This window comes from Anomalospiza imberbis, chromosome 10 (assembly GCF_031753505.1).
Source record: "Anomalospiza imberbis isolate Cuckoo-Finch-1a 21T00152 chromosome 10, ASM3175350v1, whole genome shotgun sequence".
In the NCBI taxonomy this organism is placed as follows: domain Eukaryota; kingdom Metazoa; phylum Chordata; class Aves; order Passeriformes; family Viduidae; genus Anomalospiza; species Anomalospiza imberbis.
Window position 1 is genome coordinate 401,162 of NC_089690.1, and position 25,186 is coordinate 426,347.

General features: G+C 46.6%; 3 protein-coding genes across 3 annotated transcripts in view; 1 reads left to right on the forward strand and 2 right to left on the reverse strand.

Moving 5' to 3' along the window:
- Positions 1–917: 917 nt before the first annotated feature.
- MED12L (mediator complex subunit 12L) overlaps positions 918–25,186 on the forward strand; it is a 68,486-nt gene continuing 44,217 nt past the window's right edge. Inside the window, 11 exon segments of the mRNA XM_068200074.1 lie at positions 918–921; positions 969–1,058; positions 1,241–1,298; positions 1,300–1,375; positions 6,947–7,078; positions 8,298–8,424; positions 9,387–9,601; positions 9,955–9,973; positions 9,976–10,058; positions 10,999–11,146; positions 19,245–19,254. Coding sequence (XP_068056175.1) covers positions 918–921; positions 969–1,058; positions 1,241–1,298; positions 1,300–1,375; positions 6,947–7,078; positions 8,298–8,424; positions 9,387–9,601; positions 9,955–9,973; positions 9,976–10,058; positions 10,999–11,146; positions 19,245–19,254 — 962 coding nt within the window.
- On the reverse strand, positions 12,733–14,196 carry GPR171 (G protein-coupled receptor 171). The gene has a single exon (XM_068200055.1). It carries the CDS (start codon positions 13,807–13,809, stop codon positions 12,748–12,750), a length of 1,062 nt encoding a protein of 353 aa, XP_068056156.1. The 5' UTR covers positions 13,810–14,196; the 3' UTR covers positions 12,733–12,747.
- P2RY14 (purinergic receptor P2Y14) lies at positions 16,096–21,017 on the reverse strand. The gene is made up of 2 exons (XM_068200103.1): positions 20,915–21,017; positions 16,096–19,146 (listed from the first exon to the last, which is right to left on the reverse strand). The coding sequence occupies exon 2, from the start codon at positions 19,126–19,128 to the stop codon at positions 18,115–18,117; it is 1,014 nt and encodes a 337-aa protein (XP_068056204.1). The 5' UTR covers positions 19,129–19,146; positions 20,915–21,017; the 3' UTR covers positions 16,096–18,114.

Genomic DNA, 25,186 nt, shown 5'->3' on the forward strand with positions numbered 1-25,186 from the left:
TTCCCTGTCAGGGTGCTCTCTGGCAGGGCAGTGTGTGTGTTATGTACGCTGCTGTTCTGGCTGCAGTGTGTAGGATGCTAAGGCAAACTGTTCGGTCCAGGTTTCAAATATACACAAATACGTTTTCTCTTACAACTTGACAGAAGACCCAGCCTGCCCTGAGGCTGGGGAACACGCGGCTCCTGCTGCTGCTGTGCACCTGCCTTGCCCTTCACATGGGCTGAGGCCTGGCCTGGCATCCCGGGAGTGGGGCCAGGGCGAGTGCGCGGCGAGCGCCGCAGGCACTGTCACGTCCATCTGGCGGCTGCCGGGGACTTTGCCAAACACAGCTGAAACACAGTTTGGGTTTTCTCTGAATCAGACCCACTCACTGGCTTGTTAACTGCATGCACACGTTCTGTAGGTGGTTCAAGAATTTTACTTCATCTGGGCTTTAAGACTGAGTCTAGTTAACTATGGAGGTTTTAAGGCAAACCTGGAATTAAAATGAAACAAGGCTGTGTAAAAAGGATTTACTGATTTCGTTTGGGTTTTTTTTTAAGCTATTGCCTGTTTATCAGACTTGTTGGTCCTTGCCTTTGGCAAGCACAGCTGGATTCATGAAAATAATGAATGAGACAGTGTAGGTCAGTACTAGACTACTTTATTGCTATTGTCTGTATAGTGTCTATATTGTCTGTTTCAGCCACAGCTTTCAAATTATCTGTTGTTTCACTTGAGAATTTCTTAGAGACAAAAGACACGTGGTTTGCCTGTTCTCATCCGTAGCACACTTAAACATAAGCTCATTTGTCAAATGCTGCTGTTAATCTTATTTAGACTTGCTTGCAACCCAGTGTCTATTCTTGTTTTTCCAAAGTACCTCGTGTTGGTATTGTCCTAGAGATGCAGTATAGAGAGAGGATATGGCATAAATAATGGGTAGAAAGGGGAAAAGTTCTCATTCTTGCTTACTGTAACTCTGGTAGAGGAATGTGCCCACCACTCCAGCACCCGAGGAGAGGACAGCTCTGTGGAGGTGTGGTGGTCGTTTGACAAGTGCCAAGAGTCAACTGCAGGTAAGACAATTCCAAACAAACATTGGGGATTTAGGGTTTACATCTGTTCTTCCTTGAACAGTATAATGAGTATAATTCTGTTGGACCACCATTAATCCCAGCAATAGATTACCATGTGAATGTCTTCCTGGGTAAACCTTTTTTCTTTTTTCCTCCTGCTCCCCTCTCACTCCCATCTCCAGGGGTGATCATCAGCCGGGTTCTGCACACCTTGGAAATGTTGGGTTTCCATTGTTTTGACAGATTCCAACAATTCCATGGAGATGCTTTATCAAAAGATATTCTGGACAAATCAGAGTAAGGATAACCAGGAGTCAGTGGCTGCAATCTCCTTTCAATTCATAATAGGTGTGTATTTGATAGAAAAGCTTTGGGGTTAAATTACTAGGCTGTTTAGTATAGGAAAATATTCTAACATTACATAGTCCTGGAGTTTTTTATATTTTGCCCCTGCTCATAAACCCATTTCCAGAGATCAATGAAAAATTTAATGAGAAATCCTTGGCATTTTTAAGTTTTTTTTTTTTTTTTTTTTTTTTTTTTTTTAGTGTGTGTAGTGAAGATGATAATCACACTGGGTCTGTGTATAACATCAAACTCCAGAATTTCCTTGGAAGTTGTTTGGAGAAAAGAAGAAATATCTGACTTTTAAAATACACTGTTGGAGTAAAATTTGAAAGTGGAAAATATAAGTGGATCTGTTTTGTGACTGCAGCCGTGTTTTGTCAGTGGCTGTGCTCTCAGCCAGCGATGGTCGTAGTTCAGGACCCTCTGCAGAGACCTGCTGACTCGTCCCTGCCACCCAGGGCTTCAGAGGCTTTGCAGAAACAAGCAGAACGGAGTGCTGGGGGGATGGCACGTCTGGGAGCATTTCCAGAGAGACAGACGTGCCAACAAACCATCAAGTGAAGCTCAGAGCAGGTGGGGTGGAGTGAGACACTTGCCAGAGTTGTCTTTGTGTTCCCCGCACACTTTTATGGTACTCAGAGAGAAACTGAGGAAGGAGAGCTGTCACAGCAGGCAGGGGAAGTTTCTGAAAGTTCTTAACCCTGATGCCTGGGTGACATCAGGACTTCAGCACACAGATGTGCTGTAGTTTTGAGCAGGTAGGGTGTGATATGCTTTATCATTTGGGTGCTGGCTTTTTGTATTTATTTGCTTTTGGAACCAGATGATTTTGTGCTGTTGCACATGTATTTGTATCTTTTTTTCCTTCTCACTGTCTGTGTTCCAAAGTTCTTGTGACTTCCAGATATAATTGTAGTAATGTTCTCTCTTTGTGTTTCAAAAGGCAGTGTTGGTAGGGAAACTTCTGAAAGTCATTATTCTGTTCTTAATGCAGGTTGTCTGCCATTATTATTTGCCTTATGGAGCTTTGTGAGCTGAGGTTAGGTTGCCTTGAAAACATGCTGCTTTGGCCCCTTAGAGCTGTGTTCCCCAGATCAGAGCACCTGACATTTTTATGCAGGTCTGTCCCTTTGATTTGCAGGAAATCTTCTAATGGCACCACATTGTACTGTGAGGTGAAGAATGCCAAGTGGGAATAAGGCGTTGTTGGACAGGAGAGCAGTGTGCCTGTGTTTGCACAGCAGGCACAGGAGATTCGAGCGAGAGAAGAAGCAGAGAAAGTGCTGACTTTTTTTCTGAGAAAACAAAACTGAGCTTTGAAAGTTTTAGCTTTACCTTACCAGATCCGGAGCAGAGAAGAAATTAAACTGCCAAACTATGTGCAGCTTCTTAACACCTCTGGAATTTTCAAGACTTAGTTGTTGCTTGGCTCAAGCTCAGCTTTTGAAACTGGTGCAGATTGCTTGATGGATGGTGCCCGTGCATTTTGACATTTGAACTTCCAAAGCCACAGAGAATGGTTTGGGTTGGAAGGGACCTCAAATATCGTCCAGTTCCATCCTCCTGCCGTGGTCAGGGAACCCACACATCCACCTTACCAGTGCAGGTTCAGGTGTCACCTGCTGGGCAGGCTGTGGTGAGCACCTGGCAGCCCTGCCCTGCCCCGGGGGATGAGGGGAGGGCGGTGCGGAGCCCCGGGCAGGGTGCCGGAGCCCCGGGCAGGGTGCCGGAGCCCCGGGCAGCGCTGCCGGGGCTGCCCCGCCGCCCCACGGCCGCAGGATGTCGGCCGCTCCCCGCGCCCGCCGCGCTGCAGGGATGTCACCACGCGCGGTGCTGTTTGTCTTCTTTTTGTCTCCTGTTTCCTTCCCCTAAATAAACTTCTGCTTTTCCCTGGCAGAAGAGGCCGTAAGTCACGAGGTTGTGTACACTGTTTTCAGCCGGCAGCTCATGTAAGCCTGTAAGGATTTTTGTTTTGTGTATAGGATGTTCACAGCTAGGACATCTGCCTACTGACATTGTTATTAAAAATGTTCTTTGAAGGACAGCTGTCCACTGCCTGTGTTTTGATGTAAGCCCAACTGAAGCATGTTTGGAACCTATTTCCTGTCCGGTTTTCCCGTTTTAGTATCTTGGTTTGAGCCTCTATCATGGATCACACGTGTTTTAGTGGTGGTCTTGGCAGTGCTGTCTCAACGGTTTGACTTGATGATTTTAAAAGCCTTTTCCAACCTGAATGATTCTAAGATTCTCTCCCAGCTGCCTCTTGTGTGGCAGTTTCCATACAGGAAAGGGGCTCCCACCAGGCTGCGTGCAACCCAAATCCCAGCACTTAGTGCAGCTGACAGAGGCTCAGCTCTCTGTTCATGAGGTTTCAAATAATAATAGCAGCTGTTGAACGGTTTTGGTGGGAAGGCCTGATGGCCCATAAAAATGTAACATCACAATGAGTACAGTGACAGGGCTGCTGCTTGGTGAATGTGGCCGTGTGCACTGAGCAATGAAAGGACCTCCCACTTCTGGTTCTCTTTGACTTGTGTGGGTTCCTCAGGAGATTTGCCTGGGTAGAAGGACTCAAAATCTAGAAACCTATTCTGCGTCATAAAGCAGTAAATTCACTTTATTTTTAGATGGGATTGCAGAGAAAACTACTGACCTTATTTCTGGCCACAAGTATTTTCCATGTGACATTTCCTTGACTCAGATCATCTCTTGTGCACAGCTCCAGAATGATTTTCACATTGGTGATTATTGTGAAGGTGCAAATCCAGCAAACAGTCTGTATTGCTACTGTACAGTTTTCAGTTGGAATAAATTTTATTACACCAGTCCAGACTTGGAACACCTGTGACTCATCTGCAGCCCCAGTTGGCAAGGAGTACCTGTGAGAGCAGGAGTTGATTAGGGCAGAAACAGAGTCCTCAGAAGGCTGATCTGGAGAATGCAGTAGTGGCTTTCTCATGTCTGTAACAACTCCTCTGTGAGTTCGCCTGCCATTTTCCTAGGGCTTAACCCACTCAAATTTCACCTAACATCTGAACTACATGTATTTTATTATCTGTCATGGTCTGTCACTGGTACCATGGAAGGGAACTGAGAAAGAATGGCTTTTTCACCTCTCTAATCCATTTTAAGATGTCTAGAATGGTTGATGAAACTCTTGAACTTGTCAGTCTCCTGTGTAGCAAAATACAGCCTGTTTAAGTATAGCTTAAAATACAAGTCAGCAGTGGGGGGACCCCGGTCATGCGGCTTAGTAGCAGGATTTTCTAGACAGTGTGCAGTAGTGAATGTGATGTGACAGAAGAGAGTGATTGTTTTTTTTTTTTTTTTGTTTTTTTGTTTTTTTTTTAAAGGACTGATGTTGAATTTCTTGAAATCACTATGTAGAATCCTGGAACTCCATGGATATTTATGCACTTAGGTCTCTGCTTTTAAGGCTTAGGGCTCTGTGCTTGTATTTAGTTTTGTTTCTGATGTTGTCTTTGAAGTCCATCTATTCTTATGATGCCAAGAGAAGTTTTTCAATTCAGAGTGAAAAAGTCCTGTTTTGAATCTGGTTCTCACGAATGGGGCTTGTGACAAATGCAGAGAGTTGATATTTGTCTTTCTGAGATCACTTTTCTGGAAATGAAATAGACAAACAAAACTCCCCACCCCACTGTGGGAAAGGAGCTCTGATGGGTCTCAGAGTCACGGAGCTTTGATTTAAATTTGTAACTATGTGAGAGACCCAAATCTGAGTGTGTTGGGCTGCTTGACAGGACAGAGAGACAAGATGAGCAAAACAGTATCTGCAGAATCAGTCTGTCTCCCCAGGCACTGAGAAAACAGAGCATGTTCTGAGCAGTCTTGTCACAGTTTCAGTAATGCAGTTAGCATTGCTTCGGTTGCTCAAATTGCTTAGTTACATCTCTGGGTGTTTTCATCCTTAACTGTTTTAGGAAATCCAACACCAGGTTCCTGCTCATCTAAAGGAGTTAACGTATAAAATCTCTGTGGAATGGAAAAAGTTATTCTGTGACTTAAATAACTGATAGCAACCTTAAGAGGATCACACAGCTTCAAGCTTGCTTTCCCCTGTGACCTTGCTGCTGCTCCTTGGGGGAGCAGTTTGAGCCCCTCTGATGTGTGGTCTGTGCTTGTCCAGGCTGGACCAGCCGCACATGTAGACCCCAGATAAATCCAGAGCCTGATTATTGTGAGAGGCTGATGCATTCTGAGTGTGTGTGAGTAAATGAGTTGGAAGGGAGGAGGCCCCAGGCACAGCCTTTGTAAGACAGGAAGCCGTGTGGCTCCACATTTGTTGTTTCCAGTCAAAAGCAAAATAACCTATTTGATGGTCAGACCCTTCAGCTTCTCTTGTCTCAGCTGCTGCCAGAGCCCTGTGTTCCAAGAACCCAGTGGGAATGGCTCTGGTGGTGCCAACTTGCCCAAGAAGAGTCTGCATCAGTGGAGAGCAGAGTCTTTTGGGTGTTCTGCACTGCCTTCAGAAATCTGCAGCGTCCCCGGTTCTGTTGGTAGCTGACTGCATCTCACCACGGCAGTGGTGATATCAACGTGTTGCTTTATTTGGGCAAGAGAAAAGCATTTCCTCTCCTCCCTCCACCCCCCTGCCCTAGCTGTGTGTGTGTGCACAGCAGCCTTGTTCAGCACAAACCTGTGCTCTGTTTTCCTGAGGAGGGAAGCTGGCACGCCTGTGCAGCAGGAACGTTCATGTTCTTGGGTCTGTAATTCCCAGTCACTCTGAGGGAAGTGTTCACCTGCTGAGAGTGCTGTGCTTGGCTCCAGCCCTTGTGATGCTCACTGCTCTGTGTAGCTCCCATTGATCTTGGGGAAAGAAGGAAAATCACATCTCTTTAATTTGCAGGTTGGTATTTTGAAGTGTTCAGAGATGGTGGCCGGCTTGTGAGGGACAAGTGAAATCAGCAGAGCCAGCTCAGGAACACACGAGGAAAAAGTACTGGATATAAGCACATTACATCCCCTTACTGCCCTGTAAATACAGGGTTCTAAAGGTGCATGGTGTTTCTTAAAAATGTCAGAAATAAAATGGAGCTTTTTCAACCTTGGCTATCTGGCAGATATGACCTTTAGAGGCTGGGGGGTGTTTTATTTGTTTACTGTAATGTGTCAGTGTGATGCAGGTCACAGTCTGGAAACAGAGGAGGTCTGGAAGAATGAGCGTGTAAATCCTGTGTGGTGAGTGGGCTGGGAGGCTCTGTGAGTTCCTCTTGCTAACAAAGCAGATCATCCTTCACTGGTTTTGTGAAGCAACTTAATCAGAAGGTAAAATTTTCATTTGAGTATCAGCAACATAAAAACTGGGGACATGAAAACTTTCTGTCTTTGGCTTCCAGCTTATATTTAATGTGAAAACACTACAAAGAAAGCAAATGTGTGCAAGTGACAGCAAATGTGTGTATCACAAGCCCAAACCACAGCTCGTTTGGCTTTTCCTCCTGCAGAGCTGCAGGCTGTTGGTCAGAGATCAGCTCGTGGGCTGTGTGGGTGAGCTGGTTTCTCTGTTCTGCCCTGCACAGGGAACCCCAAATGATGAGGCTGTGGTGAGGCTGCTCTGTGAGTGGGCTGTGAGCTGTAGGAGGTCTGGGAAGCACAGGGCCATGGCTGTGGCCAGGCTCCTGGAGAAGAGTCAAGTGGAAAATGAAGCAGAAGTAAGTTGTTTCTATGTCAGCACAGAGAGATAATTTGCCTAAAGAGTAAGGTATTTTTAAGGAAGCCTCACTTTAATCTCATTACAAAAGGAGTGAGTTTGACATTTGGGTAACTGGGGATCTTTGTCATCAATTTACAGCCTAAGAATTCTAAAAAAAGTTAAGGATGAAAAAGCCTTGTACTTAAAGCAAGAAATTGCAGCCTAACTCAGGCAGGTGTGTGTTAGCTGACTTATATCTGCTAGAAGAGTTTCCCTCTTATGAGCTGCTTGTCCAACTAAAGGGGTGCCCGGGGAGCTGAGTCCCTTACAGAGGGGTGTGGGTCTGACAGCAGGGCTGTCAGCTGCTGGGGGACTCCAGCAGGGTTCCAAAGCCAAGATCTAATCTGAGGCAAAATTAGAGTGCAAGTTTAAGTCTTGCATTCTGTAGAATACCTTTGTTTACTGGGGAAACGAGATCCTGCAGAAGCAGGATGCTTGTAGTGCCATCTCTGATGTGAGCTGGTGTCTGTTGTGGCAGAAGATCCCACTCCAGCTTGCCTGAGCTGCCACATCTGGAAGCATCAGCACATCTGCACATCTGCTGCAGCAAGAGCAGCTCTGCCCTGCAGTGGGGCTGGGGCAGGGCAGCGTGTCCCTGTGGCCCCCTGGCACTGCCACAGCTGCTGCCTTGGCCTGTGCCTCACGGGGGTCTGCTGGGCATTGTCTCCCTAGGAAAGGTCCCCAGCAAAGGCATGTGTTGTCTGCTCAGCCCGGGTGTGGGGCAGACAGCTGAGAGCACTCCCAGACGTGCAGAAAGGCTTTTGCTTTCAAAAGCTGCTCTGCCTTGTCTGCTCTCACCACAGACCAGCTTAGGGGAAGGGAGTCACTGCACTGTTCCTGCCTCACTGCACCCAAATCCCCACCCAAAGCAGGGGGCTTTGCCCTGGTCAGTGTTCAGTCTGCAATTTACACAGACAAGAGAATTCTCCTTTTATATTCACAGTGGTCCTGGAAGTTCCTTTCCGATCAGTAAGCCAAAAGGATTAAATAAAACACCTTAGAACCAACCAAACTACTTAACAGGAAAAGCCTGTCACCCTAGAGGGAGTCTGGACTTTATGCAGAGGTAAGAGAGTCACACGTGTGGTGGCCTCAGATGCAAATGCTGGGGATATTGTGTGCATTTGTGTATAGAGACATGCTTTTTTATTGTGCCTTTTTATTATTTAACTGTGCAGAAATGTGGTGAATCTGAAGTCCTAGATGAAAAGGAATCTCTGTCTTCAGCCTCCTTGAGAGGTTCCAGTCTTCCTGTTTTCCAGAATGTCCTGCTAAGGTTTCTGGATACACAAGCTCCCTTGTTATGTGAGCATGAACTAATTCCAAATATTCCAAAGTAGGTAGAAGCAACTGGTAAGGTGCCTGGATGCTGAAGTTACTGGTTTGCTGTAGCAGGTGTTTCAGACTCTGTGAATATTGACTCTATTTTCATATGGACTTCTTTTTTTTAATTTCTTGTTTTGTTATAGGATCCTTCAGTGTTTTTTGATTGGGTTTTTTCTCACAAAAAGAAAATTAGCTGAAAAATGTGTCTGTTTCTGTTTAAACTCTGCAAGTTTTGGGGAAATTGCTTGCACTCTGTGCATATTTAACGCCAAACACTTTTCTGTTTCTGACATTTCCATGCTCTCAGTGGCTGACTTAGGAATGGCCCATGAGTGTTACAGTGAAAGCTGTTTGCTGACAGACAGTGAATTGAAAGAAGGATCTTTGTTCATTGAGGGCTGCTCCATGACATGTCTTATCTGGGAAAACTGCCTGATAGCACCTGATGGCATTCCTCCTGGTGCTGGCATCCTCAGTACTGCGGGTTAAGGCATCTTTTTTTTTTTTTTTTTGATGCTCTTAGTAATTTGGGAGGAAAGGCCAGCTGTTGGGTGTCGTGTTATAATTCAAAGCTTCAGGTTAATTTTTCATCACACAAGGAATGTCCTCCCTCAGTTGAATTTTCTCTTGAATGTCTCTTCCTCCCTCAGTTGAATTTTCAGCTGTGTTGAACATTGTACTTGACAGCTGAGCCCCTGTCCCAGCTGGGGCAGGCGGGATGCTCTGGAACCCACTGAGGTCTGACAGGGAAGCAGGGCTGTGCAGGTTAGATGGAGAACGGTTTGTTCTTTGGAGACAAGGAGAAACCTGTGCAGATTCCCAAGATGTTTTTAGTAGGTCTTGAAAATCACTGTGCTGGAGTTTGAAATTTGAATAGTTCAAACCCAAATAAGTATAAGCTGAAACTGCAGTGTAACAATTTAATTTTCTTTTTTGCGTAGCTGACCCAAGCAGGGACCTTGAGAAGACAGAGTTCGTGAATTTGGCGCTGCTTTTCTCGGAATTCACTCGCCATGATGTTTTCTCTCACGATGCCTACATGTGCACTTTAATATCTCTTGAGGACCTGTCCAGCACAGCAGCTCCCAGACCATGCTCCCCTCACAGGGCAGCTGTGGGTGAGCACTGTTCTAAGGATTGTGATCTGAAACTGGAGGTATCACCCCATGCAACTCCCATGTTTGCTGTTCTGCTTTGTTAAACGTGGATTTTCACTGAGGCAGCAGTATTTCAGATATGAGATATTGGGGGTTTTAATCTGTCTCCTTATCTTTTTCTCTTTGAGGAGGCTGGAAGGGATCCATTAGCTTCATTTCTGCGTAGAGCTGTAAATATTGCTGGTTTGGTGCAGACGTGCTGAACTGCAGCTGCTTGGGGATCTGAGTAACTCGGGACAAACGGAAAGGCACAGCTTTGAAAGAGCTGGAGCCCTGGGATTTACCTGTGATCAGTTAAATGGATGTTCAGCAAAATATGATTGGCACTTGTTTTTTCTCTGACAGTTATTAGGATCATGGTATTATGGAACATATGGCATTGACTGGGGAGCTGCTGGTATTTTTGATGATGTAGACAAGAGTGATTTTAAGGCAGATTTTAGTTTGGAATTTCCAGTAGGTTTGCCTTTGATTCTCTGTGCCTGTGATGCCTTTGGTGCCTGTTGCTATGGCCACTGAAAGTCCCTTTGTGCCCCAGCATCACCTTGCTCCTCCCATCCACAGCCAGTGGCCCTTGGCATCCAGTCCCCACTGTCTCTGTCAGTGCTGTCTCAGCAGTCTGCATCCCTGCTGTGTGACAGTGCTGCTCCTCTGTGTTGCCCTGCCTGTCCCCATGCACACGCACGCACACTCCTGTCCCTGCTCCCCAGCCTGCCCCTGGCCCCAGCGTATTGAGCATTTTGTGTTACAGAAAAGCACGAGTAAATGCGCAGAGCTCCTCACTTGTTTGACACTGAGGACCCCCACTGATGCCATCTGCTTCTCAAGTGATCGTTTTATGCTTTGACTCTGTTTCCAAATCTGTTTCCCCCTCTTTTGCCCTCCTGTTTTGCACGACTCTTGAATCTCCTGTTTCTTCCTTTGGATTTCTCCTTGTTCTTCATGGACTCCTGTGCCCTGATCTATCACTTGCAGTATGCCGGGGCTCTGTTTCTGCCTGATATCTGTCATACTGCTGGTTTCAAGCATGTCCATTCCTGCCTACAGTGACTCTTGTCAACCCCCACTTTGTCCTGGAGCAGCTCATTGTGGTTCCTATGAACAGCACCATGAGGAGGGAGGAGATTCCTCACAATCGGAATGCACTTTCCTGGACTAAATATCTCTAGGTTAAAAATTGTCTGATGACCACAGAGATGTGCATGGAGATACAATTTGTGCATGTGTCTTAAATCTCAGGCTTATTGTGACTGCCCTTACTTTGTCTGTCTCTGAAAAACCTCAGATGTTTAAGAAATAGCTGTAAGCAAGAACAAATCCTCTCTCTGGCTGCAGCTGCTGGATTTCAGAAGCTGGAGGTTACACTTACCTTAAACCTTTGCTTTGCATGTCTCAGATCTTTTCTCCAATGCCTGGGGAGTCTTGTGAGAGTGTGAACCCCTCCTTTGGCAAAAAGATCTCAGTCACCAGTGAGGAGTCAGCCAAGAGGGACAGGCTGACAGAACTGATTTTCCCATCCAGCTGTGACCTCCTTTGGCATTGCAGTCTGCCCCACACCTCCCCATGACCCTGGAGAGTGACCAGTGCCTCACCTTTCCCTTGTCTCTGTGTGTGCCCGTGCTCTGCCCCTCGTGGCACTGCCCGGGGGGACAGCAGAGCATTTCCAGGGCGAGAAGGGCAGAGATCAGTGGGGTCAGGCACCGTGGTCACCCACCCCGACCCAGGGCCTAACAAAAGCTGGCTAAATAGAACGTGTTGTACTGGAGTTGGGCGGGTGAACGAACACCAGAATGTGTGACAGACATATCTCTGAACTGCACGGGACAGGTTGGTGTCTCTTCTCCTCCTGCCCACCCCAGGCTGCTTCCAGCCTGGATTTCTGGCTGCTGCTGTGCTGGTCTGTGGGCTCCTGGGAGCTGCAGGAAGCCCCATGAGGAATGTTCCAGATCCCAGCCCTTGTGCACATGGCTGCTCGTGCTTTCCACTGTGCTAGGAAAAGGCCCCAAATATTGAACACGCCTCAAACTGGAATGTGCCTGCTTCAGAATTATTATTATTTTAAAACAACAGTGATAACTTTTTAACAATATCATTTTATCCTTTTAAATCCTTTCAGTCCAGGGAGTGTCAGGTGAAAGTATGTTGTGATACAGTTTTCTTTTCTTTAAATTTCTTACCACACAAAGTTTGAGTTCTGATTTGTTGCGTGAGAATTGTTATGGAAATACTGAATGAGCTGTTTTGAATGCTTGCTTAAAATATGATTCATATTTTGTCCATTTTGCAAGGATTAGAAAAAATATAACTTGGTTTTGTTTCTGAAATAATTTTGATTTCCAGGTGGAGATAACCTAAGCAGCTGGATTTTGCCAATGCAAATTGATTTTTAAATTTCAATTATTGATGATTCTACATATGCATAAGTTTTGGAAGAAATTATAAATTGGAATATTAATAAACTTAGTTGCTGTTTTATAAATTTATATGGAAAGAGATCAAACAAAGAGAACATGATGGATACTCACACTTTTTATCTTCCTTTTACAATTCACTAGAATTTTCTGCAGTAACATGCTGTTAGCTTTTCTCATATTCATTGAAGCAGCAACAAGGAGAGACAGTGGAACTTGGCAAGAAGAAGAAATTTATTTATGAAGCCTGCAGGTGTGGTGTAAGCAGATACAAAAATTTTTAATCAGTGCAGTTTAAAATCCCTTTTTGGAGTAAATAATGCCCTCTAAAATCGTTTTTAGTCAATCTTGTCAAATTAGCTTCGCAGCTGAAGGACTGCTGTTTACTAATTTCTTCACTTGATAGCACCAAGTCCTTTAACATAGCAAATGCACCATATTTACCTTAGTCAAGGTGAGTGCCATAAATACCTCTGAGGTATATTTGAGTCTGAGCAGGTATTGGCACTCGTGTCCGATGCCTGGTGGGTCAGCACTGTTCTCTGGGCTGCTGGTGAAGGCATCCCTGGCGGCTCAGGGATGCTGTGAGCGGGTCACACAGCCATGGTGTCCCTCGCTGGTGTGTTCCTGCTGCTTGGGCTCACGGCTCATCGGGGCATTGTCGGCAGTGCTGCCCGCGCCTGCAGCCGCCCCGCAGCCATTGGTGCTGCCGGTGGGCACGCTCTGCCCGTGTTTCACGGGCCGGGCTGCAGCTCTGCCGTCGGCTGCTGCGCTGCCTCCGTGGCTGCGAGGGCCTTTGTCTCCTTGGGGGCCGCAAACGCCTCTGTGAATTTCAGCCGGAACGACTTGGAAAGGTGGTAGTAGAGAATGGGGTCGAAGCAGAGGTTCGAGACCGCGAACAGCAAGGTGCACTCCTTGGCCTTGAAGAGAGCCCGTCGGAGGCGGCAGCTGGCGCCGGCGTCGCCCTGGCTCAGCGTGTAGGGGACGCGCACGGCGTGGTAGGGCACGAAGCACAGCAGGTAGGCGGCCGTCACCAGCAGAACGTGCGCCAGCGCCTTCTGCACGTGCCTGCTGCGCTCGCTGCGCTTGTGCCGCTGCAGCTGCCTGACCACGAGGCAGTTGGAGATCAGAATCGCGGCCGAGGAGTTCAGGAATATTGCCGTGCAGATGAAATTAGTGAACACGTGCCAGTCTCTCCCAAATTTTGTTTTGAAATCAATGCATCCAATGCCAGGTCTTTCTTTGACATGCTTGATGGGAATAGCCATGTTGGGCACCGTGATGAGGAGAACCATGCCCCACACGACTGCAGACAGCGTCTTGGCAAAGCCAGGCTCCTGGATGCGGTAGATCTTAGAGCTGTGCATCAGCTGCAGGCAGCGATCCATGCTCACAAATCCCAAAAATATGATTGATAAATACATGTTCAGGTAGATGAAGCAGGCCGTGACTTGGCAGTGGAATATTCTCAGATTCCAGGATGCAATTCCTAGGTCAACAATAATCTTTACTGGCAGTGTCAAAGTCAGCAAGAAATCTGCAGTGAGGAGGTTGATTAAGTAGATGCTCATGCACTTCTGCTTCTGGTCCTTCTGTGTGAATGCCCACAGTGCAAAACAGCTTCCAATAATTCCCATAAGAAAAATCAAGTAGTAAAAATAGGTAAAAGGTTCCATTTCTTCATAGAGATGACATTCAGAAATGTTGCTTGACATTGTAAACTCCTTGTGTGAGTTGGCTTTGCTGACAGGAGGTATCACAGACCTACAAAAGAACCAAGGGGACATCAGTGACATCAGCCTTTCCTCAGCAACAGTAGCTATTCTCTTAGAATTTTGTTTGATTCATTCTAAAAAAGAAAATACAGTTAGGAAGAAATATTTTTCTCTCTCTTCATGCTGCTTCCCAAATATTCAGGAGAGCTTTGTTATCATGCTGGAAGAATTAGGAATGCATTGGGATTTGTTTCTGAAAACATAGAGCCTTCTGAGCAGCATTTCCACTACAGCAGCTTTTCTGACAGTCTTTGGTTCAACACTGTCCTCCAGCCAAAATGCTAGAGAAGATGGTTTGAATCTATTTAAGCATGTGGTTAATAATGATCATACTAAAACATCATAGCCTTTGAAGGATTGAGGCTATGCCTGAAAAAAAAGTAGTATTTGTAACATCCCCATTCTGTAAAAATGCGTTGGGAGTTCTGAGGGAATGCACTGTCCAACCAATGAACAGATATGTCAGATGGGTGAGCAAAGGGTGCTCATCAGCTCTAAGGTTTGCAAACTGCTCTCTGTTCCTACTTGAACAGAGAACTTGTATTTTTATGAAGCCTTTAGGAAAAGCACATTTTTGAAAGAAGCAGATAATAAATAATTTTGCTCACTTTTTTGTAGGCTTCAGTAGAAAAGGAAAGTAGATAATTTTGGCCCTAATTTAACTAAATACCCCTCAGAGTCTGAGGGGGTTTTGTTTGTCTGCTACAGAGAATGGTTGTGGAAAGGCTGTTCCTTTGAATTTCTTGGAACCAACACATTTATGTCTTGAGTAGCATCAGACTGCAACACTTCTATTTCTATATATTGTACAGAGTATTTTATACAATATAAGAAGTACAGCACATGCAATTTAATCTGTTAAATTGTATCCAGATTTGCATAGCTTGTAAAGCAAAATGATCGCAGACACTCCAGTGGTTTAAAATGCTGGAGAAAGCAGTCTGGTCCCTGCAGTTGGCTCTGTGCAGGTGTCTCTTGTCCTGAGAACGGGCTGAAGTGGGTCTGGGTGAGGGCAGGCAGTGCTGCTGGTGGCTGGGCTCCCTCGTGGGCAGGGGTGCCCAGCACACCCAGCCCCGAGGGGCTGTGACCAGTGACACTGGCCACTGCCACAGCCAGGGGCTTTGCCTAAAGCTGCGCCCTACCTCTGGAGCGTTTGGCAGTTGGAGTTTGGGCTGTCCATTCATGGAGATCTAAATAGGCTGTAACAGACAGAGACTGAAGCCACCTACCTGTCCTGGTGGCCCGGGGTCTGCTGAGCACTGTCTGCAGAGGTCTGATGTCCCCGAGTGCCTGCTCTCCCGAGCCGGTGGTGCCTGACCTTCTGCCCAGGCTGCCTCTGCTGGGCAGAAAACGTGGCTGTGGTTTCCAGAGGTGCTGGCTGACGCAGTTAAACTCTGCGTTCAAACAGCTGAATCACGTGGAAACTACCCAGAGGAACAGTGACAGAAAGAAAAAAAGTGCTCACGGAACAGCCCAGAGCTCTCTCTTTCCTGTTCCCGGGGAGAGGTGTGTGGGGGGCTGTAACTGTACAGCATCAGTGGCTGCTCCTTTGCTTTTGTTTTCCTAAGTCTGGACCCCTGTTTCCTCCCTTTCCCACATATATCTCGCATTTAAAATCTGTCTGAAATCAGGATTCTGCAATGTAGTTGTTCCTCATCTATTTTAATACTCCTGCATGAAGTTCTAGGTTCTGGGAATCTCATGGTGTTTGTTTTAGAGTTACACTTTAGTTGGCAGATCTGAAGACATCTAGGGATTCTGCTGATTGCAATGACCATTCTAAATCTTTGCAATGAACATTGCAAACATTGCAATGAACATTCTAAATCTTTGGATATTTTCCAAGCACAATTAAAAATAAAAATGACACATTAGGGAGCTGGGGAAATCTTTATTTTTTGTTTGGTTGGTTTGGGAAACCATGAGAAAAGGTCTGACACCGTGCTGGGGGTGAGGTACTGACAGCAATACTGAAACTTCAACTGGTGGCCCATGGTTGTAATTGAGAATCCACAGGAATTTACAAACCCTGAACCAGAGCTTTGTGGAGGAACAGATGAAGAATGTCTGGTTCTAGGTTTAGTCATAAACTGAAAGTTCAGACCGTATTTGTCAAAATGTTTGCAAAGCTTAATAATCTGGAATGATCCTGTGTCCAGCTGTGAGCAAACATCGAGTCATTGTGTAGTGATCTGCTCATGCAAAGCTGATCTCCCTATACTTGTAGGGCTTTTTTAAGCCCAAACTGCAGCACTGGTAGTTGTTTCTGTCTGTATGTCTGTCAGCCAGTCTCCCCTTTTCTGTAGAGTCAGTTTACAGATCAGGGAACTTTTCCAGGTCTAAAAAGACAAAGTGTTGGTTTGGTAAACCTTTACTGCGTAATGGTCTGCCCTTCCTGCAGAAGCGTTATGGGAAGACAGCAGATCTTGGAATGTGAGTTCTTCCCTGAGTGAGTGAGAAGCTGGCTGGGCTGTCTGAGGCCTGATGTGCTGGGAAAGATGTGAAAGGATTAATTTACCCAGTGCTGAAAAAAAAACTCCGTTCATCCAGCAAAGTAAGGAGGAAGGTGAGATGGATCAGAGGCTTGGTTTGACCCTGGTGCTCCTTGGCACTTGTCACTCACAAGGTGGGACTGCAGCAGGATCAGGGGCATGGAACCGTTTCCTGTCTAGGGAAGCTCTTGGAGGGGGATTTTTTCAACATGAATGAAAAGCTGGAAATGTGGCATCCCTTTTGAACACAGGTTTTGACCAGCATCTGTCTCCCTGGTGCCTTCATGTAGGTTCTTGTCGTTCTAATATCAGTAATCTGGTGAGGTGTGAAACAAATTCTACAATATAAATAATTGCACAATATAAATAATTTTTTTCAAAGCTTGCAAAGCAATTAAAAAGTTATTCAAATTTATATTACGGAAGTGTTTCCATCTATCTATGCCAGTGATCTTTCACAGCTGCAATTATATAAATTTATGTAGGCAAGTACCAAGCCCTGCCATTCAGGGAACTGAATGTTTTTGCCATAAATGACAAAAGATCTCCCACAAAGCACCGGATTCCCTTCCCCAGCAGGCTGGTTCCCTTGCCTGGAGGGCAGAGCCTGCAGAGCCTCAGTTTGACAGAGTCAGGGAGCTCTGAAAGAACCATATAAATATCTTTCATGCATTTTCTTTAACAAACACAACCAGCACACAGCCTTCTCCTGTAGTCCCCGTGGGGAGGTCCAGGCTGGCGACCCCCAGCTTCCACAGTCCGAGGGACCCCCAGGCTGCCCCAGGTGTGGGGTACTGGTGCTCACTGGGATCGGGCTGGAACCGCTCTGCACTCGGTGGGAAATAGATGGAGCAGGATTTGCTCCAAAAGCTGTGTGTGAACCCAGTGGAGGTGTCCAGACCTTTAGCTGGAGTACAATCCTGTGCAGTGGTAGAATCCGGCTGCTGCTGACCAGTGGTCTTGGATCAAGAGAAGTTACCCACAGCCTCAGAGAAGGTGCAAGGACCAAATGTTTAAAAGTTTTTTACCCTTAGACCTGTTTGGGCTAAAACAAAATGCAGTGGCAGAAAGGTGAAGGACTTGTTATTTCTGTTCCTGTAGATTCTTAATTAAAATGAAGACATTCAGCTCCAGAGCCACTCTGAACGCTTTAGCAGATACATTAGGCCCTGGTATGGTTTTCCTGCATAATAATAAAATCAATTAAAAAAAAAAAAGCTGCTCTGAAAAATAAAGTTATAAAAGAGATTATATATGGATAGAGCAGGTTGGTGGCTTTCAGTTGTTTTCTTGGTACAGACAGAAATGCTTTACTGCTGTGTAAAAATCACGGGAAAACCAGCAAACCATTCTGTCTGGATTTAAATGTACCAGAGTTTTTACCCAGCTGTACTTGTGTGTTCCCAGACAGCTCTGTGATATTCTTGCCTCTGTCTGCACCAGCAGTGAGGGACATGCTACACTTTGGTGTGGACGTGTTTCTGTTCATGGAAGTCCAGAGAAGCAGACTGGTGTGGTTTTGGGTCTGCTGGATGGTCCTTTCAGAGACCCGTGGCCTGGAGCTCCAGAATGTGCTGTTCCAGGTACTCCTCTCTGTGTTTTTGAGATCCAGATGGGTCGTGTCACACCCTAATGCAATCAGGGCATTAGCTGGAACAGTGAATATATTGAATATATTGGCACATGCAATACTGGGCTTAGGCAGAGAAGGAGCACCTGGTGTTATGCTGAACCCCTCTCCTGCTTGCTGCTGCTTGTCATGCGCTCTGTGTCTTCGGGACATTTGTGTTCATGAATAGCTTCCTGAGATGTGTATTATTGTAGAGACACAAACCTACACTATGTTTATGCTTTCCCGAAGCGTATTTGATCTTCTGGATTTAGAAATTTCAACCTCACTTGAAGCTTTCAGCTTGAGGTGCAGTTTTTGATACAGCTTTTCTCTAAAGGGGAGGCAGAGGAAAAAATAAATAATGGGGTCAAGGCAGACATTTGCTGCAGACAGCACCAGTGTGAACTCCTTGGCGTAGTACAGCGATTTTTGGGACTGGCAGGTGAAGTGGGAGGTGGTCTGGCTCAAGGTGTAAGGGGTCCTGCAGAGGTGGTAGGGCACAAAGCAAATGACAAACACAAACATGATGGTGAATATGTTCCGGCTGGTTTTTCTCTTGGCCATGTCTGAGCTCCTCCGGAATTTTTTGTAAGAGCTGTATATTTTTTTTGATATAGAAGTGTAAAATACGATTAGCAGAAAGAAAACAATCCAGAAAATCCCTGTGCAAATATAAGTTGTTGCTTTGTGCCACTGTCTGCCAAGCTGGCTTTTAAGACCTATACATTTTCTGGAGTAATTGTCTTTAGTGATTTCATTAGTTAAAATCATATTTGGAAATGACATAAACATTAGTAACAGCCATATGATTACAGAGACCACCTTGCTGTAGTTAACTGTGTGAACAAAGGAGGTGAACAAAGGCTTCACGATTTTGTAGTACCTGTCGAAGCCGATGAGGCCGAAGAAGGCGATCCCGATGTACATGTTCATGTAGAACACGACCGCCGAGTACCGGCACACGAACAGGCTGAGCTCTGCAGGCGCAATGCCCGAGTCAGCCAGGATTTTGAAAGGAAACGTCAGGCTCATGAGGAGGTCGGCCACAGCAATGTTCTTGAGATAGACAATAAAACTCTTTGTGCTGGAAACGTAGAGGAAGACCCAGGCTGCCAGGGCGTTGAGCGAGAGCCCTGCGAGGAAGATGAAGCAGTAGAGCAGCGGGATGACTGTTGTGGTTATCACCGTGCTGTGGCTGCAGTTGTTTCCTGAGGAGTTGGTGCTGGAGTTGAACATCTTGCAGTATCTTCATTCCTAGAAGCAGAGAAAAGAGTCTCTCAGTAGGACAGGGTGGTGCTAATTGCTCTGAGTTTTCTGCCCTCATTTCCAAACAAACTCGCTGTGCCTCTCAGAAACAGCCACGTTCCCTCACCTCAGCATTCCCAGCAGGGAATGCAAAGAATTTTCTGAGTGGTGCTATTTCACTTTCTGGTGATGTTCCAAGGCATGTTGTTGCTTTGAACAGAGGATCCATTTGCTTCCCTGTTTGACTTTAACCCGCTGCCTTCCAGCCTAGGGCTGCCCCTTTCCTGCAGACATGAGCCCATGTGCTGTGAGCTGGGACTGACCCACAGCAATCTGGTGACTCAGGGTTAATGAGATGTGTTATTTAAACATTAAATGTGAATTTTTAACATTGATTTACCATGAAACATGAGGGATATGAATATTCCTGGTCGAAATGTTCTGTGAAAACTCCTGTTAGTCAAGTGTGGAGATACCCAGCACCACCAGTGCTCCTTTGCAAAGAACTTGCATGTGCAGCTGGCAGAGTTTGCTTTAAAATTCCAGCAGCCAGCACATAGCAGGGTGTCTGTGTTAGTTTGTCATGTGGGAGCTCGAGCTGGTTTCTCAAGTCAGTCAGATTTACATTTTAAAGAATCTCCACGAAGAAATCACATCTGCTGTCTGCTTTTCTTTGCCAGAATGTTTGTGGGGGTGGATTATCCTCTGTGGGGAGGGCAGAACAAATATAGATACAAATATAATGTTGCTGTATTTGGCAAGTGAAACCCTGGGCAACTGGAAAATATGTGCCTTGGAGCTGGGAAAAAGCCCACCTTGTCTTTTAGAAAAGAAAGAATTTCCTTTTATCCCCATTCTGAGTCAGTAGCTGATGTCTCTGTGGAGTGGGTTGGAGCCTGAATGCAACCTTGCAATAGCTAGAAATTGACATTTTTTTCTCAAATAGGTAAAATGGTCTCCTTTGGTGTGCTGTTTTCTGTACCTTTTGCAGATGGTGTAAAGGCTGATCAGCTTAGGTGTATTCTGGAACCTGCATGGATGAAAGGAGCATGGGGTGGGTGTGTTACCCTGTGCATGCCCAAAGCCTGCACTGAGCCTCGTCCTGGTCATTGTCCTGCCACAGCAGCAGCTGTCCTGTCTTTGTCATCAAAGCATTTGTTTTTGTTTGGCTGGGGTTTTAAAAGAAAAAGATGGTTTGGAGAGTAGGTATTAAACTACCACATGAACAGGTGTGTTAGAGCTGGGAGGTTATGAGGGTAGAGCTTGGGGTGATACTGCTGAAATCAGAAGCATCTTCTGGAAAGGCAGTAATAGCAAATGGCATTTTTATTTAAATAGTAACACTTTGTATTTAAAATCTCTTCCCTTCTGCTGTGTCCCTCTTCACTTTCTCCTTCCAGGCTGTCTCAGCAGGACCCTCTCTCTGCACATGGTGTTTTAAGGACTCATTCCTTCTCTGTTGGGTTTTCTACAGCCAAGAACCCATAGGTGGGTCTTTCTGTGCTTGGACTTGGGGGTAGGTATTAAACTGTTTAGAAGTTCATGAAGTATGTTTTGTGCTGAGCCATCATACAACAAAGGATTATTTCAGAACTGTGTGACTAGAGATGTGGATGTCAAATCTTTGTGAAGTCCACTGTGTCTGTGCAGCACGGAGGACAACCTAGACAAATTTCACATTTGATATGAGCAGATTGATCAACTGTCTGTCATTGAGAGGGAGCCACAGGCCAGGCCAGGCTCTGTGCATCTTTCCATGCCACTGCCATGTCCTTACCTTCCCTCAGCTGCCTGCTGTGGAACTTTGCTGAGGGTCTGGAGTGCTGTCCATTCCCAGGCACCGGGCCTCTCTTCTTGCTGGGACACCTGTGGGAGAGACAAAGATGTGTCCCTGTGTCCTGGCAGTGCATAGCTGTGCTGCTGAGGGGCTCCTGCAGCACAGCACTGAGCAGTGCTCACACATGGCTTCAGTCTCTCAGGAGACCTTCAGAAAGGGTTAGGGACAGACGTGGAGCAGTCATGTTCAGGCTAAAGCCTGTCACTGCATGGGAAGGGCTGGAGGCTCCTGTGTCCCCTGCTGAGCATCACAGCTCGGTGTCCATGCTCAGTTTTATCTGTTCTTTGTGTCACCTTGTCACACTCTGCTCCTTTTGGAGTCTTGTCCTACTACTGTGATTAGTTCAGCACTGACAGCAAACACTGCCACCTTCCTGGCCTGTCCCCTCTGTCACTTGGGGGCCCAGGGTGGCTCCTGCAGAGGCTGCTGGAGGGAGGCAGGGGGAACGTGCCAGTGCCAGCATTTGGGAGGGGTGGCACACAGAGGGAGTGTGTTAGTGCCATTTGGGAGGGGAGGCACACAGAGGGAGTGTGTTAGTGCCATTTGGGAGGGGTGGCACACAGAGGGAGTGTGTTAGTGCCATTTGGGAGGGGTGGCACACAGAGGGAGTGTGTTAGTGCCATTTGGGAGGGGAGGCACACAGCCTTTCATACTCGAGCAGCTGTTCTTGTTTGAATGCTTGGGCTGGCATAAAGTACATCAATTCTGTGTGAATACTGTCAGCTAGTTGTGCAAAACCAGCAAACTTGATTCACCAGATGACCAAGATTGATTGGGTAAAATATAAAAAGGTTCTGAACTTTTTCAGTGTGCACATCATGTTGTCTTGGCACAATACACAAAAGGGAAGCTGCATAAACCATTAGAAATGCTCAGTCCCTTCTGAGGTCAGACTCTTGTGCTGTCCCCTGTGACTCTTCCACAGTAGCATTAAGGCAATTCTTGACTTCTGTGACATGGCTGTCAAGTTTCAAAGTTCACCCTGCTTTACAGAACATAAGAATAATATTTATAAGTTGTTTTATTTGTTTACTCTGAATTTACCAGAGGTTGTGTTGTTCCAAGTACCCATTTTAGCTGTTTATGGGAACTAATGCAGCTGTTTAATAAATATGTAATACAGCTACTGGGCCAGGAACTGGTGACAGTGGTCTCTATTGCCAGAAGTCTGTTTTGAACTGTAGCATGGAGTTAATCAGGGGAGGCGATCTTGCCGGATGATACCTCTGCTGTTAGGAGGAAGCTGCAGAAGGAGGAAGCACAACGCACACCACAGCCATTGCAACTTGTGCTGAGTGTGCTAAAAGAACCTTATTTTAAGATTTTCTCTCTAATGTGGTAGGAATGTTGGTGCTGGTGGAACTTGCAGTGCTGTCCATGCTGGTGTAATCCAGTGGGAAAGCTGCTGTGGGTGTCCCTGTGAGGCAGAAGGGTGGTGAGGCTCAGGAGCACAGGCTCTGGGAACTGTGCTGGGCACGGTCAGGGGCTGGCTAAGGGAAGCCTCCTCCCCCAAACGCGGGGGCACTTCTTGGCCTGAGTGGGGTCAGGGCTGCTCTGACCCTCCTCTATGTCCCCAGAGAGGAGCCCAGCCTGGCAGCCTTGGGGCGTGTGCCAGGTGGAGACACACAGGGTCGCTGGCTGGAACTGCTGCTCTGCTCTGGAGGGCACTGCTGGCAGTCACTGTGGAGAGACGGTGCATTCGACTTGTTGTGAGTTTGCCAAGAGACTAAAATTTTGTTATTTACTGTTCTTATTATGACATTAGTCATAGGGCAATGTCTGGGCTTTAATACTTAAGAGAATAAAAGTATGCAAAATAATGGGATATTTTCGCCTCTGGAAATGGCATCTTGGGTGGTAGTTGTTCTTGTTTGGCGTAGAATGTAGTGGAGGAAAACGGGATGAATGCTGGAATTAGGACGAGAGAAGAAATAGAAGGTGGCATTCCCATTGCAGGAGGCAGTAAGGGAGGATCTGCCATGGTGAAAATGGGATGCATTAGGATGACAGAAGAAATAGAAGGTGGCATTCCTGTTGCAGTGAGGGAGGCTCTCCCGTGGATGGGACGTGGCGGTGCACGGTGCCCCCTCCTCCTGCAGGGCTCCAGGAAGCCGTGCAGTGCTCAGTGCAGCACTCACCACCCGCGTGTCTCGCCCTTGCCCTCCAGCTCCTGCTTTCTGCACCCCTCAGGTGTGGTGTGCGAGGACAAAGCACACAGAAAGCCGTGCCTCTCCTCGGGCTGCCTGTGCCAGTGGCTGAGAACGGACGTGTGTCCCGAGGCTGGCACTGTGGCTGCAGCCCCGGGAGCCTGGTGACACTGGGGCTGTGTTCTGTCTGCAGCTGCACTTAGTGATGGGCAGGACAGGTGGGAGACGGCCTCTTGTCCACATTAACGGGACATCCCACTTGTGATCCCAGAAGGCTAGATCCAGGCTGTTGTAGTGAGGAGGTGGCAGTGGTGCTGCAGGCATTACCTCAGGCAGATCATCTGTGATGTTCTCCTGGCACCTGCAGTGAGCTTCTGGAGCTCTGAAGGACACAGGGAGGAGAGCCAGCAGGTACACAGGGCAGAGGAGATAAGGTTGTGTATTTCCCATTAAAGCCATGGGCTCCTTTGGGCGCCGTGTCAGGACACCTCAAGGGCAGAATTGTATTTCGGTCTGGAAAAAACCACCAGTAACCGCTTCATTTCTTCCTCCTGTCCAGCAGTCTCTGTGCTCTTTTGGATCTGAAATTTAACAGCTTTGTCTTCCCGACCAGCTAAATTTTTCACTCTCTTTTTATTTCTGATTTTTAGACAAGAGTATACATTATTCTGAGCATGTTTTTAACCTGAAAAGATTGTAGTCTGTGACGTATCTGTGCAAACCTTGCTACTCAGATGGAAACTTGGGCAATGCTTTGAACTTTTTGCACACAGCATAATTTTCAGATCTAGTTCAAATAGTCAGTTTTTAAAATCAAGTCTCAAAATTCCTCCACTGAGATCCTTCCTGTCTCACATAATTTATCATATTGGAATTAGGGAGTGGTGGATGTGAGAGGAAATGTTGGGTCAGGTAAGAGTAGTTTAAGAAGTTAATAATAATAATAATAAATTGTAATGAAGGAAAATAACAAGGAGAGAGATAAACCCCAAGAAAAACAAGTGGGTCAGCTTTCCTGGCACGCCCTTCTGCACCGGCAGGACATGAGAAGCTGCACTTGACTTGGTGCAAGCCCTGCTCATCAACAGCTAAGCCATCAGAGTTCATCAGAGAACCATCGTTCTCATCCCAAACCCATACACATTTCTGTACCAGCTACTGGGAGGAAATTAACTCTATCCCAGCTAGACCAAGAGTCCGGGGTCAATAGAACATGTTAATGATTATTAGTTTCATTGTCCTAAAATTATGTTTTAAAAGTAGTAAAATGTGGCTCAAGAAAGTTTTTCCCTTTAATGTTATATTTTAATGGTAGTATTTATCATTCAAATATTTTATTTTAAATTCTATTTTCTGATGTTTTAAACTATGAGTTTCATATAGTTACATTTTCTCAGTCATAAATTAAAACAAAAGTAGTTGCTTAAGAAAAATATCTTTTTTAAGGCAGACAAGAAGAATCCTTGCCTGTGGGTCATCTGTCTGCTGGTGCAGCTGGAGCCTGCTCTATGGCTGAAACAGTAATTTCTGTACCGTTTTCTGCAGTAAGTTAGTAACAACTGCTCGTTTGTGTTATTAGTCATTAGTGGTTTGCAGAACGCGCAGATGCTCACCTTATTTGCCAATTTAAAAAGTGAAATAGCAGTGTCAGTTACTTAAAAATACCCGAGGATGTTCGAGAGCGTTTGCAGGGGACAGGAGCAGGTGATAGGAGGCAGCGTCTCACCTGGGCAGAATTGTGGGATGGCGTGCGTGGTCCCTCTTCTGCTGTGCCGCTCCGGGAGCTCGGGCCCTCGGCAGCTGCCCGGGGAACAGCCGGGGAGCCGGTCCCGGGGAGGGATCAGGCGGGGAGCCGGTCCCGGGGAGGGATCAGCCGGGGAGCCGGTCCCGGGGAGGGATCAGCCGGGGAGCCGGTCCCGGGGAGGGATCAGGCGGGGAGCCGGTCCCGGGGAGGGATCAGCCGGGGAGCCGGTCCCGGGGAGGGATCAGCCGGGGAGCCGGTCCCGGGGAGGGATCAGCCGGGGAGCCGGTCCCGGGGAGGGATCAGGCGGGGAGCCGGTCCCGG